This window comes from Taurulus bubalis (genome assembly GCF_910589615.1).
Source record: "Taurulus bubalis genome assembly, chromosome: 2".
Lineage (NCBI taxonomy): Eukaryota > Metazoa > Chordata > Actinopteri > Perciformes > Cottidae > Taurulus > Taurulus bubalis.
In genome coordinates, this window is record NC_136590.1 from 5,250,491 (window position 1) to 5,264,972 (window position 14,482).

At 44.8% G+C, this 14,482-nt stretch overlaps 1 protein-coding gene across 1 annotated transcript in view; it reads right to left on the minus strand.

Annotated features, from left to right (window-relative positions):
- Positions 1-606: 606 nt before the first annotated feature.
- Positions 607-14,482, minus strand: part of etv4 (ETS variant transcription factor 4) — a 28,506-nt gene continuing 14,630 nt past the window's right edge. The window contains exons 5-12 of the mRNA XM_079237494.1: positions 10,388-10,520; positions 9,694-9,876; positions 8,705-9,153; positions 5,746-5,814; positions 5,078-5,125; positions 3,722-3,894; positions 1,886-1,987; positions 607-1,101 (exon numbers count right to left, since the gene is read on the minus strand). Of these exons, the coding sequence (XP_079093620.1) occupies positions 874-1,101; positions 1,886-1,987; positions 3,722-3,894; positions 5,078-5,125; positions 5,746-5,814; positions 8,705-9,153; positions 9,694-9,876; positions 10,388-10,520 (1,385 nt within the window). The 3' untranslated portion in view covers positions 607-873. The remainder of the gene's footprint in view (positions 1,102-1,885; positions 1,988-3,721; positions 3,895-5,077; positions 5,126-5,745; positions 5,815-8,704; positions 9,154-9,693; positions 9,877-10,387; positions 10,521-14,482) is intronic.

The following is a 14,482-nucleotide window of genomic DNA, read 5'->3' on the forward strand; positions in this document are numbered from 1 at the left end:
CAAAGCAAACACTAATGAGTAAAGTACAATAATTTATTTCCTAATTTAAATTGTATATTTTTATTGCAAAAAGGCTGTACGGCTGTGTTTGCAGTACGAGGACGAAAGTTTTCAATAAAAAAAAAAAAAAACATACATATTTTCATTCTGGTAATGCCACAGTTTTGCTTTTTCTGTAGTGTTTTTATATTAATTTGGGCCACCAAAAATCGACTTGCTACCAAATTTAGGGACATTTTTTGGAGCTTATTGTTATTATTATATATAATTATTTTACTTTTTCGGACTTTTTTTTAAATATGCTATGCTTTAACCTTTTTTTACTTTTTATTTTCAACATCCTACACTAACCTTTTTCGACATACAATACTATGATTATTTTCTGCATTTATTAAGATAATAATACTATATATAATAGACATAGTACACTGACTTTTTTGAAATACTACTAAATACTTTTTTAAACAAGCTATACAATGACATTTTCTCAAATTAGTATGGAATAAAAAAAAAATCAGACGCGTTATAGAATACCTTCATGTGCCTCATCACAAAAAAAACCAGGAAAGAAAAGTCTCGACTTCAATTTGGGTATTATTATGGGTATTTATTACGCAATCTCTCCAACCACAGTCATGTTTATGGATCAAATAGGCCTCAGATGTGAGTAGAATGCAGCTCTTAAAAACATAAAAAAAAAAAAAAAAAAAAAAAATCCCGAATGAGATTAATTTAAAACGAAAAACGCCATAGCCTTATATACAAGTGGATTGGGTGGGCATGTGCAAGAGGTGCATGGGGCTTCAGGGAGTGTATGATGATGGGTCGGTACGACAGGAAGATTTTCTGAAGGTGGAAGAAAGGAGGCTGGCTTTAGTACATGTAGCCTTTGGAGTAGGGCTGGGCGGCCATGTTTTGGGGGGCTTGTTCCGCGGCGTAGGAAGCGGCCTCGTCCAGGTGGGACAGCGGCACCGTGTCCTCCTCGTTCACGTAGCGCTCAAACTCGGCCTTCAGGCTCGGCCGCTGATTGTCGGGGAAGGCCAGAGAGATGAGCGCCTCGGGCTCGCACACGAACTTGTAAACGTAGCGCTCACCTGCCACCTGGAGAGGGAGAGGGAGCGGCTTGAGTCACCAAGGAATACATATATGATATATATATATATACATATACACTTCTAAATTGCTTCTAATCTAAAAAACTGCTAACATATCTACATATTTAAAAGAAAATATGTACACAAAATTATATATATATCAAAAGATATATATATAGTTGCTTATAAGTACTTTACTATGGCATACTTTATAATTATAATAATAATAATAATAATAATAATAATAATAATAATGGCATACTATACAATGAGATTTTTATGGCACCCATTTTTTTTTACTACACTTAACTACACTCATAGTATTCTTTTTAATTTGCCATTTCATTTAACATGAAGACCCTTTCCAATGAATCAACTGACCACTTAACTTAACAGCTTATTAACAATTACACACTCTTGGAGCATTGTTGTAAAATAAAATTTCTGCCATGATCGCTAACTGGATGATTTACAACCAAAAGTATTTCCTTTATGGCTTATAATTGAATAGTAAATGATTAAAAGCCATTAGTTACATTTATATATTCATATATACCCTTTATAAAAGTGTGTTATAAGAAAGTGGTACCATAGTTATCCTACTATGAATACATAAGGAAGCCTAAGGTTTTAGGAATCTAATAATTTAAAAAAGAACCCATTTTAAGTGCGGCAGTTGCCTTATTATAAACACATAAGGAAGCTACAGCATTGTCCCTAAAACCTGTATAACTTTTAAGATCGTATCATCTCAAAGCCCTTGTTTTAATAAAGTGTGTAGTGTTGTGTACCTTCTGCATGATTCCCTTCTCGTAATAGTAGCGCAGAGAGCGGCTGAGCTTGTCGTAGTTCATGGCCGGACGGTTCTTCTGCATGCCCCACAGCCGGGCAACCTGAGCCAGGGAGAGGACGGAGGGAAAGGAAATGGCTGTGGTTACACTTCTGGCTTAGTTCAGCTTTGGTGAGGTTAATTTAAAAGGCCAGTGTTTATTTGCATGCCTTTGAAGGGCTTAAGGGGTGCAGCCCTTCTCAAATGACACGTCAACAAAAAGAGAATTGTCGGCGTCAGCGTTTTCTGCTCCAGAATTGAATATTCCCAAAAATCATATTTAACAGTTTGTGCGTATTTCCACTGTTTAACCACTAGGGGTCCTCTGTGGCAAGCCCAAAGCCTCCTCATGCTCTTTAACTCCAACACACGCCAAGGCCAGGGCGAGTCCCCCACATGTGGATTCACTTCCTTTTTATGTAACCCATTACCACTTGAATGCAACCAGAGTCCCACAGTGTTCACAGTGAAATAAGAGTCATGGCTGGTTGTCAGAGGCGGCCCATGAAATACACTCGCAGCCCAAAATGTGAACTCTCAGCTGACGAGGGACCTCTAACTCAGATTTTTGCCACACGAGCCAAGGGGAAGTGAATCAAACCGTTTCACAGCAGCGAAGGAGCTTAATGTTGACAAACATCCGAGGTAGTGGAGGAAAGCGTAAAGCCGGTTCTGAGATTCATGACTCAGGAGGAGACCGGTCGAATCCCACAGTGGCCATCCAGCCAGCAGCCCGGTTTGATCTCTGAGTGTGCTCTCAGCCCTAATTGCTCTTGTAAAACTCTTACCCCCCATTCATTTTTAATGTACAGTGAGAAGATAATGGAAAACACAGTATAGACCTCTCCGTATTAGGACCCACCCAAATGGACGCTGTCTGCTTCGTCCAATCAAACTGCAGACTTCGTTGCCTACAATATATATATATATATATCTCTCTCGACTAAAGCGATGTGAAGAGGTGAGAGACATCGGGGGTGTCGGGATGATTCTGCGATAGCGCTCGTCCTTCATTTATCAATCCGGCGTTTCATGTGTTGAATAATGAATGGGGCACTAATGGAAGATGGATAAGAGAGGAGACCCGAGAGGAAAGTGGCCAAATCTCACTTCTAAATCGCTTCTAATCTAGGTAGCGCCTAAAAAAACCCCTGCTAACATCAATTCATTCAAAGAACAACTCCTTCATCAGATTCTTCTTAACGTTGTGATCTCTACCGACACTCCTCCAGCGGCGCCGATGCATTTTAAACTGGCATCCCTTTAAGATGATATGAGAGAGGCTTAAATAACCTAAAGATCCATTTTCATTGTTCGACTCGACCCTACACAAATGCATCAGGGACGCTAATGCTAGATGCTCACTTCAAAAAGGAAAAACCTCAGACTCTATTAAAGTCAAATCAAAAAAGGTTTCACCGTCTCTCTCAAAGTTAAATACCGTAAAAGTCGGGTTACAAGTCGCTACTACCTTCGGTCAGTGTCCCCGTTAGCTCCCCGCTGTAGCCAGCTAGCGCTCCTGCTAGCGCTCCGCTAGCTCCCCGACAACCACCGTAGGTAGCGGGACCAGCCCCGTCTCGACACCCGACTCGGGCAGAGGGGACGTGGCCAGTAGCGCTGCTGCTAGCTAGCGCTGCTGCTACTAGCACCCACCGGAGGTAGAAGCGTCTTGTAACCCGACTTTTATGGTACTGTAATTAATCAAAGGGAATTGTACAAAACTGCACCTCTACTTTTAGCGTTTAAAACACAATTTCCACATTATTTTGATGAAAAGAAAAGATGGTTTCAGACAAACCTCTTCCGGTTCAATGAGCTTGAACTCCATGCCGCGGCCGGTCCAGGCGATGAAGTGGGCGTTGCCCGGGTCGTCCAGCAGGGCCACCAGGAACTGCCAGAGCTGCAAAGAGCCGCGGCGCTGGTAAGGTGCGCCCTCGCGAAAAACACCACCGCCCTCCTGCTTCACCTCACCTGGAAGGAGAGGAGAGACGAGGCTGGAGGTCAGCGCCTTCAAGGTCATTTTTATCAGAAATGTGCAAATACTTTCAACCACAAATGGACCGGGAGTCATTGAATCTGATCGGCTCATGATGCAACTCAAACATTAAGTTGTTTTAATATATTTTCTGCACTTTAATCTGCATCCGACTGAGTCGATCACTAAATTGGGGTCTAAAATGTTTTTTATTCTACATGCACAAACAAGGACATTTTGAGCAGCTGGAAGAAGTCTCTGACCGGGGCCAGAACATCGTTAGCTCCTCTAATCTTGATGTTTCATGTTTGCATACTGACGTAAACTGAATCAAATGCTTATTAACTACAGCTTATCAAATTGACCCCTAAAGAGGGCAGCAGTGCGTTTAGTCACGACGGAAATAGGAACAATTTTATGGTGACCGAGAGGAAAAAAAACTGTGAGGGAAAACAAAAGCGCATAGAATTGTTTTTTAAAAGCATGAAGAAGGATGCATACTACCTGTGATGAAAATAAAACCGAGCGATTGCCTCTGTTGGGTCGGACAACACGCAGGTAAGTGGACACTGATTGGTTCTGGGTTGTTTACCCGTTACTGGATATCTCGTACACAAGTGACGGAACACGAGAAGCTCAGCTAGGTTACCGCTGTTGTTTCTCAATGAACTCGCACACTCCGCCGGTGCAACCGGTGCCGACGCCCTCAAGGCTCTCCGCGCAATCTCCTTTAGCGTCAATCAGCGGCAACACCGCGAGGGGGACAGCTCGACTCCCTTCTCGCCGTGACACGGGAGCCAAAGCCCTCTTAATTAAAAAGGGTCCCCTAATATGGGGACCTTTTTATATCGGGTCACAAGGTACAAATCAAGAAAAAAAACATGGTATAAATCCCAAAAGCAAAGACAAAAACATGTTAGGTATCAAATTAAACATAAAAATCAGGGCTACAATAATATTTAATCCCCATGTACAACCTCTAAACACAACTCAAACAATAAATATGATTAGGGTGCATGAAGGCCCTGTGTACCTCTAGGCGGGACGATAGTGGGATGATGTCTATCGGAGAGAAACTCTATACACCTGACTGACACCTCACCAAGTGGATTGTGGTGGGCAAATTACATTCTGTGTGAATGCAAGAGGGTGGGGTGGTTATGGGTGCTGCTGGCTCACCTTCAAACTTCTCTGGAACCACACGGGAGTCATTTTCAAACAGATAGCCTGGGAGACAAAGGGAGAATTGTGTTAGAGTTTCAAGGGGCCTCGATCCTCAGCACAACGAGGTTGTTCACTTGGGATCCGAGCCAAGCTTCGAATGAACAAACACACGGATCTATTCACGCGTGAATAACATTAAGCCAAGAAGTGTGTACTCTGCTTTTTTTAATATACAACAGTAGAATAGAGCACTTCAGTCACAGGGAGAGGATTTCATATTAAAGACGTTTATAACTGACGTTTTTTGCTCCCTCTTTCAGGGCCAGTGAACTTATTGTAACAGTTGTCGGGGTCACTAAGTCTGTTGGTGAATGAGAAGTGGAATTACACAAAATGGTGCAACAATGAGAGTGAAGGGAAATACTGTGTTTTTTTTCCCAGGAGTAATGTTTATTTAGGGATTCTTGAGGCGGGGGTTGAGGCGAGAGCCTCTGCCAATGGAAACACGGGACACTCGGCGCCGGTTAGCCAATGACCGCAGAGCTCAATGAAGATAAAGCATCGCAGTGGAGATTGGGAAAACATGCAACTGAAATACTGACATCGCTACGATTCCTTAAACTGAAAAACAACCCAACAAGGTGGGTGAAATATGAACGTTTTCACAATAAAAGCCCCATTACCTTCATTGCTGTGCTGAGGGTTTGGGTAGCCCTCGTTGTGTTGGTACATAGAGGGACAGCCAGGCACATCTGGAACACAACAAGCTATAGGTCAAATCTTTGTTTATTTAAAATCAGGTTAAAAGCGGTAAACAATGATAGGATGCATGTCCATCCGAATTTCACAAATTCCTATATAGTGAAAGAAAAATTGGACATTTGAGCCTTTGTTTTATCAACCATCAAATGAAATTTGTCGGAGAATAATCCCTTTGAGAGATTACAAATTCAAGTAAACAAAAACCCCAAATTTACTGCTCACTCAGCCAATATCAGCTTGAGAACGCGGCTCTATTAAAGGGGATATTTTTGTGTGATCACCTCTGAGCATTCGCAAGGACAAACGCTGCATTTATCATATCGCCTCTCTTGTCTAGGGCGGTATTTTTAGGCCACCAGCGAGCCACCTTCACAAGCCCAGAAAAGTGCGACGGTATACAGTGTCTGCACTGTATCTGGGCACTATTGACTGAGTCAAATAGGTGCATTCACCAGAAATAGATTTCATATTCCTCCTCCCGAACCTCTGCGAGCTGGGACACGTATTTATGTTACAAGCAAAGACTTTCTTTGTGGTCCATTTCCTGAGATTTCTTTTTGTTGCTTTGGCTGTCTGTGAATACAAATATAAAAAAAAGGTGTAACGTCGATTCCTCTACGCCGTTGTCCTTTTTTATGTGCCATCTGTCAACCGTATGAACCAGCCAAAGCGGGTAGCACACAAACAGAAAAGGTGCAGCTCTCGGGCCTCCGGCGCTGGCCGTGACTCACTCCTGGGGAATGCAGCTGCGGCTGTGATAAGATGCCACTGGGGAGAATCAAAAGCCCTCCGTTCTGGGACACGCAGCACTCGAAGGCACTGTAAATAATACGTCTGCCAGCGGCGGCAGACTCCCACGAGGGAGGGATCGGGAGGTTGGGTGTGAGAGCGGCGGGGTTAATTGTGCACTGAGTGGCATGTGACCATTCCAATGTGTCTTTTCATGCAACACAATAGCGGTGATTATAAGAGAAAGACGGACAATTTGTGTGTGAAACTAGTCTCAGGGACACAAGACTTTAAGGCTTTCATTGTTCACATTGAAAGAAGACGCTGGTGTTGTTGTATTTACGTCAATCCACCTTGTTTGTACGCTCAAGTAGCATTTTCCCCATTTCATGCCCATGATTACGGCTTTGGGACAGGTTCTGTTTTTAATTTAATGACCAAAATGACATAAATCAGCAGCAAATAAACAAGCCAACTTGGTAATCTGTCTTTATGAACTAATTCAAGGTTTTGTTTTCATTCAAAAGCTCGTTCAGACAGACTCATTTGACCACATGATCTCCAGGTTCAAGGCCCCCTGTATTACCTAATGGACAGTGTGGGCGGCGCCGTCTACAAACACGAGATAAACTCTGATCTTTTGCGCCTGATCGGCCTCTGCTGTCACTCAAACTCATATCTGAGACCCGTCTGAGGAAACTCCACCAAATTAAACTTTCCTCCACCCGGCCGTTATCCACAGAAAAACATCCTTTTGTACTTCCCACCCTCTCTCTCTATCTCTCTCACTTTCTCAAGGTTGTTTCATTCCTTGTCTCTGTCTATCCAGTCCCTATTGAAAAGGTACAGGTATAAAACCACAAGAGTGAAAAGAATTAGCTCGCTTTTCTTTGGGTTTTGATGATGCATTAAAGCGTGCTGGCTTCAGTGCTGGAAGGCACGCTTTGTAGGCGTCCACTAGCGTTCACGTGGACCTGTGTGACTCAACAGCAGCGTTTAGGTCCTGCAGCTTTGATGCAGGTGAACGGGGACATGGTGAGCATGTTATATTTCTCTCTGTTGCTTTAGATTCAGAGAGGCGAGTGGAGGAGCTGGTTCTGTGCTCTCCAGAGTGGTTCAGCTCGTTGTCAGAGCGCCTGCGCTGGCCACCCCACCCTGTACCCCCCCACACCCCACACCCCTCACCCCTCACCCCTAACCCTCTCCAGCCAGTGAGAGGTTCGGGTTACTGCGGCCACGCTCATTTTTCCATTATGAGTTCATCTGCCTGCAGAAAAAGGAAGCCGCTGGTGCAACCTGAGACCCTGGAGCACTCCACCAGGGACTCTAGTCTTTCCAGTGCCCTCCATTTTCTCAATGAAATTCCTCAGCCTCTCTCTCTCTCTCTCACAGAGAGAGGTGGGGGAAGGAGGGAGTAGTGTAGCTGCAGGAGAAAAAAAAAAGTATTTTTTTTCTCCTTTCCTTTGCAAAGTGTCAGAGAGTTGAAAGGAGGGGTTTTGGAGGCGGGGAGGGAGCCGGGTGAGGGTGTAGATACAGTGAAGAAGTTTGTTTGCCTTTTGGACATTTTGTTCTTGAGTTAGCTTTGCACACTGGGGAGGAGTTTGCCCTTTAAAAAAAGGGACTTTTTTTTTGAGACAGCTTATAATGCCAAACACTCCTCATGAATCATTTCAACCTTTGTCAAGATTCAAGCTTTAGTGCACAGGTACATGATGTGCTTCATGTTGTGTACCCAAATGAGATGAAACTGATCAGTCCATCTTTCTCTGTCTCTCTACACTACGATCCAAAACACACAAATTGCCGTGAGATTGACTTTTTTTGTAGCACCAAACCTACAGTGACCTTGCAAGTTAATTGAATATCCATTTCCTTAGCTAAAGAATATGATATGTTGCTGATGTAAACCGCCAAACATTTACTTGTTCCAGCCTCTAAAATGGGAGAATTTGTCCGTCTTCAGTCATGTTTATAAATGTCTTTGGGTTTTGGAATGTTCCTCGGACATAACAAGCAACTTAACCTTCAAATTGTGACCTTATGTCTGGGAGACTGATGACTCAATTACTGTTTAAACAATTAGAAAAATAATTGTCCCCATTGGCATATTTCCCCCACTTGCGGTCTCATTGAAAAGCCTGAATCACTCACCGGGCTCGTAGGTGTAGTCTGTGGGCTCCTGCTTCACCATCATGTGGGCTGGTGGGAACCTGAGTGGGTGTGGGTGTGGGTGTGAGTGCGGATGTGGGTGGGGTTGGTGTTGGTGTTGGTGTTGGTGCTGCTGTTGGTGCTGCGGGTGAGGTCCATGCCCGTGTCCCGGCCCTGCCATGTGAGCCGCCCGCTCGTACAGCGGGTCGAGGTATTCTTGCTTAAAGCTCTGCTGCAGGTAAGGCATGCAGGGGTCGGAGTGCTGCCGCTGATAACCGCCACCGCCGCCACCGCCGCCGCCGCCACCGCCACCGCCGCCGCCGCCGCCCGGACCTCCACCAGCTCCGCTGCTGCCATGACCCGCCGGGGCAGAGGGCATGCGCTGGAAGGTCTGGCTTGGTGGCGGGAACTGGGGACACATGGGGTCTCCTGAGGGGCCCTGGTACCTGGAGCTGAGGAATGAGAGACAGCGGATCATTTCAGGATCTCATGAAACTCAGAATTATCTAATAGCCTCATAGAGCTAAAGTTTTAACAGCTGCAAAACCCTTTTTTTTTTACATTGCCATTACCGAAAAAGTCGGGTTACAAGCAGCTTCTACCTCCGGTGGGTGTCGCCGCTGTAGCAAGCTAGCAGCAGCGCTAGCTAGCTCCCCACTGCTGCTGCTACTGCCTGCGTCCCCTCTGCCCGAGCTGGTCCCGCTACCTTCGGTGGTTGTCGGGGAGCTAGCGGAGCGCTAGCAGGAGCGCTAGCTGGAGCGCTAGCTGGAGCACTAGCTGGCTACAGCGGGGAGCTAACGGGGACACTGACCGAAGGTAGTAGCGGCTTGTAACCCGACTTTTATGGTATATAAACTTAATACATTTATAGATTTTATGATGTGAACATATTTTTATATGATATACAAGCATATTTACAAGCACAGATTTAGTTAAAAGCAATGTGCATGTTTTAAATCACAGCTGCCGCCGGGACTTTTGTGACGTGTCACCTGTGGTTGACGGGGTAACTGTTGCTGGGCAGCGGCTGCGAGGCGGCAGCCGGGTTCATGTAGCCGGCGTCGGGCCGTCCGGCCGTGGCGGGTTTCGGGGAGTAATGCTGCTGCATAGGAGACATGGGGGTCCCTGGGCAGGAGCTCTTGGCTCCTCCTGCAGCCCTTTTCTGCTCATAGGCACTGAAAAAAACCACCAACACACTCATGAGCACGTGCACACACGTCTAAAAAAAAGGCACATGCAACAGCAGGGCCGCGCCGGGGAGGGTCAATACAACAAACAGAGCTAATGGGAGCTCTCTGTTGGGGGGGTTGGTGTGTAATATAGCATGTGGTCAGTGTGACTTGTGCATGACAGCTGAGCAGTGCCGCCATTGGATCACTAAAAAAAATGTATAAAAATAAAGCAGTTATTGTTTCATTTGTTCTGCGCTTGGTGAACAGAAGGATGTCAGTAAATATGCAGAGAGATACAAAAAAACCTCCTAATTGTGCTTAGAAAGCAAAACTGGGAAAAAGGATGAAAACAAACCATAAAAAAAAACTACTTGAAGAAAAATGTATGTATGTATATAATGAGGAACCTATGAAAATATGTTTTTTTGTTGTGTAGTTTGGGTTCACTGCCCCTTTGAAGACACGTCAAAAGGTTTCGGGACACAACATGTACTTCATGAAGAGAACTTGTTACCTGGCATAAAGGCACTGCTCTCCACTGCTTGGGTAGCTGAAGCTCTGCTTGTGGCTACAGGACTGGCTGGGGTCGGAGCCCGGGCTCTGCGGCTCCTTCTTGATAGTGACTGGAGGGCTGTGAAATGCCACCGCTGAGAGACAAAACACAGAAAACAGACATAAAAAGGTTGACACACACACACACACACACACACACACACACACACACACACTCACACTCACACTCACACTCACACTCACACTCACACTCACACAGGGCTTTGTATATTCTTTTCTCATTCAGCCCTGCCCCGATACTATATGGTCGTTAAGCTCAGATGCAAAAAGCAAATACTTCTGTCTGTGCAGGAATCTCCCTTACGTGCCAGCCAAAATGCTTAAGTGACTGTCAGCTGCAAAACAACACAGGGCAGCAGACAGACACGTATACGTATACACACACACACACACACACACACACACACACACACACACGCAAAAACAACACACGCTCACACACGACTGCATTCCAGAAGCCCAAAGTGTCCTCGCCCACTTTTCTTCACTCTTCCAGACACAACAGCAGCCCAAAAAACGTCCTCCGTCACAGTGGAGCTTGAAGCTCGAAGCTAAACAAGTCTCCGGGCCGGAGAGACGTCGGTGGACTGATGAAAGCAAATGTCACACCTCTGTTGGAGTGGCGCATATACACCGATTCTGCGTCCCTGCATTCTTTCCTGTCGGTATCCAGATGTTGTGAGCTTTTACTTTTTGCCTTTGAGCTCAGACAGCAACAAGGAAAACCTGATAATGCCACGTCTACCATCAAAGTGCAATATATTAAAGCAGCATTTCTGCTATTCAATCCCCTCCCCCCCACTCATTCAATCTCCAGCGCACCGAACTGTCCATCAAGCTGAACTGCTGGAGGGGACCTTTGCCTCGATGGCCACAAAAACCACCCAAAGTGGAGCTTCAAACTGTGCCGAGGGCTCGTGTTTATTATGTGAGGGGAGGTTTTCACCCGGAGAACTGTACAGGATGTTTTTCTGGTCCCGACAGGGTAAACAGCAGCAGCTGTGCACTTCCAGCTGGGGAGGCCTGTATTTATGTGTGCGCACGAGCACGTATGCATACGGGTGTGTGTGTGTATTCGAAATCTCGCCGAGTCTGAATCTATATGTGCGCGGTGGGGAATGTGTGTGCGTGCTTAAATGTGTATCTGTGTGTGCAGTGGGTGTGGAACTGACGGAGCAGGCCACACTGAAAGCTCAGCCCAGGTAATTACACACCGACGTCCATTCACAAAAACTAAAAAAGGAGGAGAAAAGAAACACGTCTGGCTGACTGAATGAGGCCAGAGGGAGAGGATTGCTTCACTGAGGCGAGAGATAGAAAGTGAAAAAACAAGAAAAAGGAGGACAAATAGAGTGACCAAAAAGTGAGAAGAGATTATAGTGACAACAAAAAAAATCTCAGGAGTTCGATGGATTAGTTGTTAAAAACTTGACTAAAAAAGTTTAACAAAAAGTTCAAATTATGAGAATCTATAAATCGTTTAAGCCATTTGTAAAAAAGGTTTAAAAAAAACATCACATGATTCTTGCTTCATTCAAAGATGTTGTTTAGTTAAATGTAAATAGAATAATTTGAGTGGTTAGTTGGACAAAACAAACAAATTTGGGATTCCTGGAAATGTTGATCTTCATTTTGCAGTAGTCTGAAAATGCATTTAATTAAAAAAAAAGATTAAAAAATAAAATAAAAATGGTTTACTGCAGCCATAGTTACATTTTTCTACTTTTTTACATTTACAATTGGTATTCAAAATGAGTACGTCTGATAACTATGTGATCCAACAGCTCAGGTCATCATTCATGAACACATACATAATCGTGTGTGCTCAAATAAAAGTGATCAAATGTAAGGATCCATCTGGTATTTCTACTTCCTGTTGCTACTCCAACGTTTATTTCTTTACTTGAAACATGCATCAAATGACAAACAACAATAAAAATAAAAAAAACAGCGCTGCTCATCATCGTAACCTTTCCTATTCATGGGCTCTGTACTCACTCTCCCATGGCAGGCGGGCAGGTGAGGAAGTGTTGGCTTTAGCGGAGGATCAACGGGATTAGAAAGCATTTACCCAGATTTCCCAGACAGACGCGATGGGATTCCAGCCTCCTTTAAGTCTCCGACAGCTCGTCTGCTAGTACGCAGAGGGTGGCACATGACTACCGCTCTAATAATACTAGTGTGTTTGTCTATTGACATCCCCAAACCCCCCCAACCCCTCCCCTTTCTCTGCCATGGTCATGAACTGCAAACAATCCTCGGAGAGTGTACACTCACGGGGCAGCCAAGTGGAGCCGCTAATGCGATTGGCAGGAATATTTCCCTTGATGTGGCTCTCGGTTTATGAGGATGTTCCATTTCAAACAGTCCTGCCTGGGAACGGCGTCAGCTGTGTGTGTGTGTGTGTGTGTGTGTGAGCTATTGGTGCGTGACCTTTCTGGGATAGTAATTAATCTGGTAAATGAGCTGCGGGCAGAGTTTTGTGTTTGTGTATTTGCCCGTGATGGTGACTGCTGTGCGTCGCGTCGCGCTTGCGTTTCCAATTAGACGGAGAAAGGTTGATGTTCCGACTCAAGGTGTCGGAATTAGTAGGAAATGTTCAAACTTTACATACACTTCGTTATTTAGATTACGATTGGCCTCATGATTTTGATTAGAAACACATTTGAACAATACTTGGGAGACGTGTTCATTTTTAAACACACGAGACTGAATCTACATGCGGATGTAACCGTGTTCACCTTCTTACAGCTGAGGTCGTAAACCAATGTCAGGGGACCAGCAAACTTATTTCCATTCATGCTCTTGCTCAAATCATCCGTTCAGGTGCTAAAGGAAAAGTCAGAGGCTAAAAACACATTTGGGAATTAATCTAACATCCAGTTCCAAGAATATCCCTTAAATAAATAATAATAAAAAAAAACTTGTACAAACTCTCTGTTATACATCATAGTTAATCTAACTTTCTCCAAATGATGTCAAAATGTGCGGCTGCCGTTTACACGCTGGTGGCAGTGTTGTAAACGGACCCGGGGAGAGTGATGTCCTTCGGGTTCGGCCTCTTCCTGCTTTTATTTGGGGGCAATAAGACCTTCTCTAACTGCTTTGTTAAATAATGTTACATCACCCGTTCATATTTCATAGTTTAGGTTCGTGAACTCGAGGAGTGTGAGGAACCTGGGAGCTGTTTGGAAGTGGAGAGACAGATACGGTACACACTGGCCGTTGCCTTTTTAAAACAGACAATTTTTGAGATAACGCAGAAGTACAAGCGTGTACAGCGTTCAGTGAAGAATACGAATGGGTATTTACGCGTGTGGCCGGACGTGCGCGCTCACGCGCACTTTCTCTCCTGCCGCATTGGGGGCGGAGCCTATGTGGCAGATTCCCAGCACCTCCTCGACTGATAAGGTCAAAGGCCTCTTCCTCGCTCCGAACTTCGTCCTCTTATCTCCTCCTGTCTTATTTTACTGGTATTCTTTGCCGTCTCCCATTCACTCCCTATACTCTGATGACCTCCTCCTCCCAGCTGAGGGCAGGGTGGAGATGGACTTTTACATATGTAAATGTTGGTTCTTAGAGGGGAGGATGCAGGGTGAAAGGTGATGGTCATGGTTGAGTGCTTTAGGAAGTAGAGGGATCATTACAGGGGGGGTCCCATTCAACAGACACCCACCACAAACAAATCGCAGGAGCAGGGATGGCACACACACACACACACACACACACACACACACACACACACACACACACACACACTCTTCTCTACATAATGGGCCCCTCAGCTGAGCCATACGGAGGTAGTGTGAACATGTCAGGAAACACTATTGGATTCCTACCGAATTCCTAAAAGAAACAAACAGTGCTGACGGAGGGATAAACTATAACAACTCGTGCTGAAAGATTCGGTTTGAGCACGAATAATGACAGGTGGCGATGGATTAAGATTACAATCGCACAAAGTCGACGAGTACACTTTTAAAAATGTTGATGCTTATTTATTCGTAAGAAAGCTAGATTGATATCGAAAGAGACA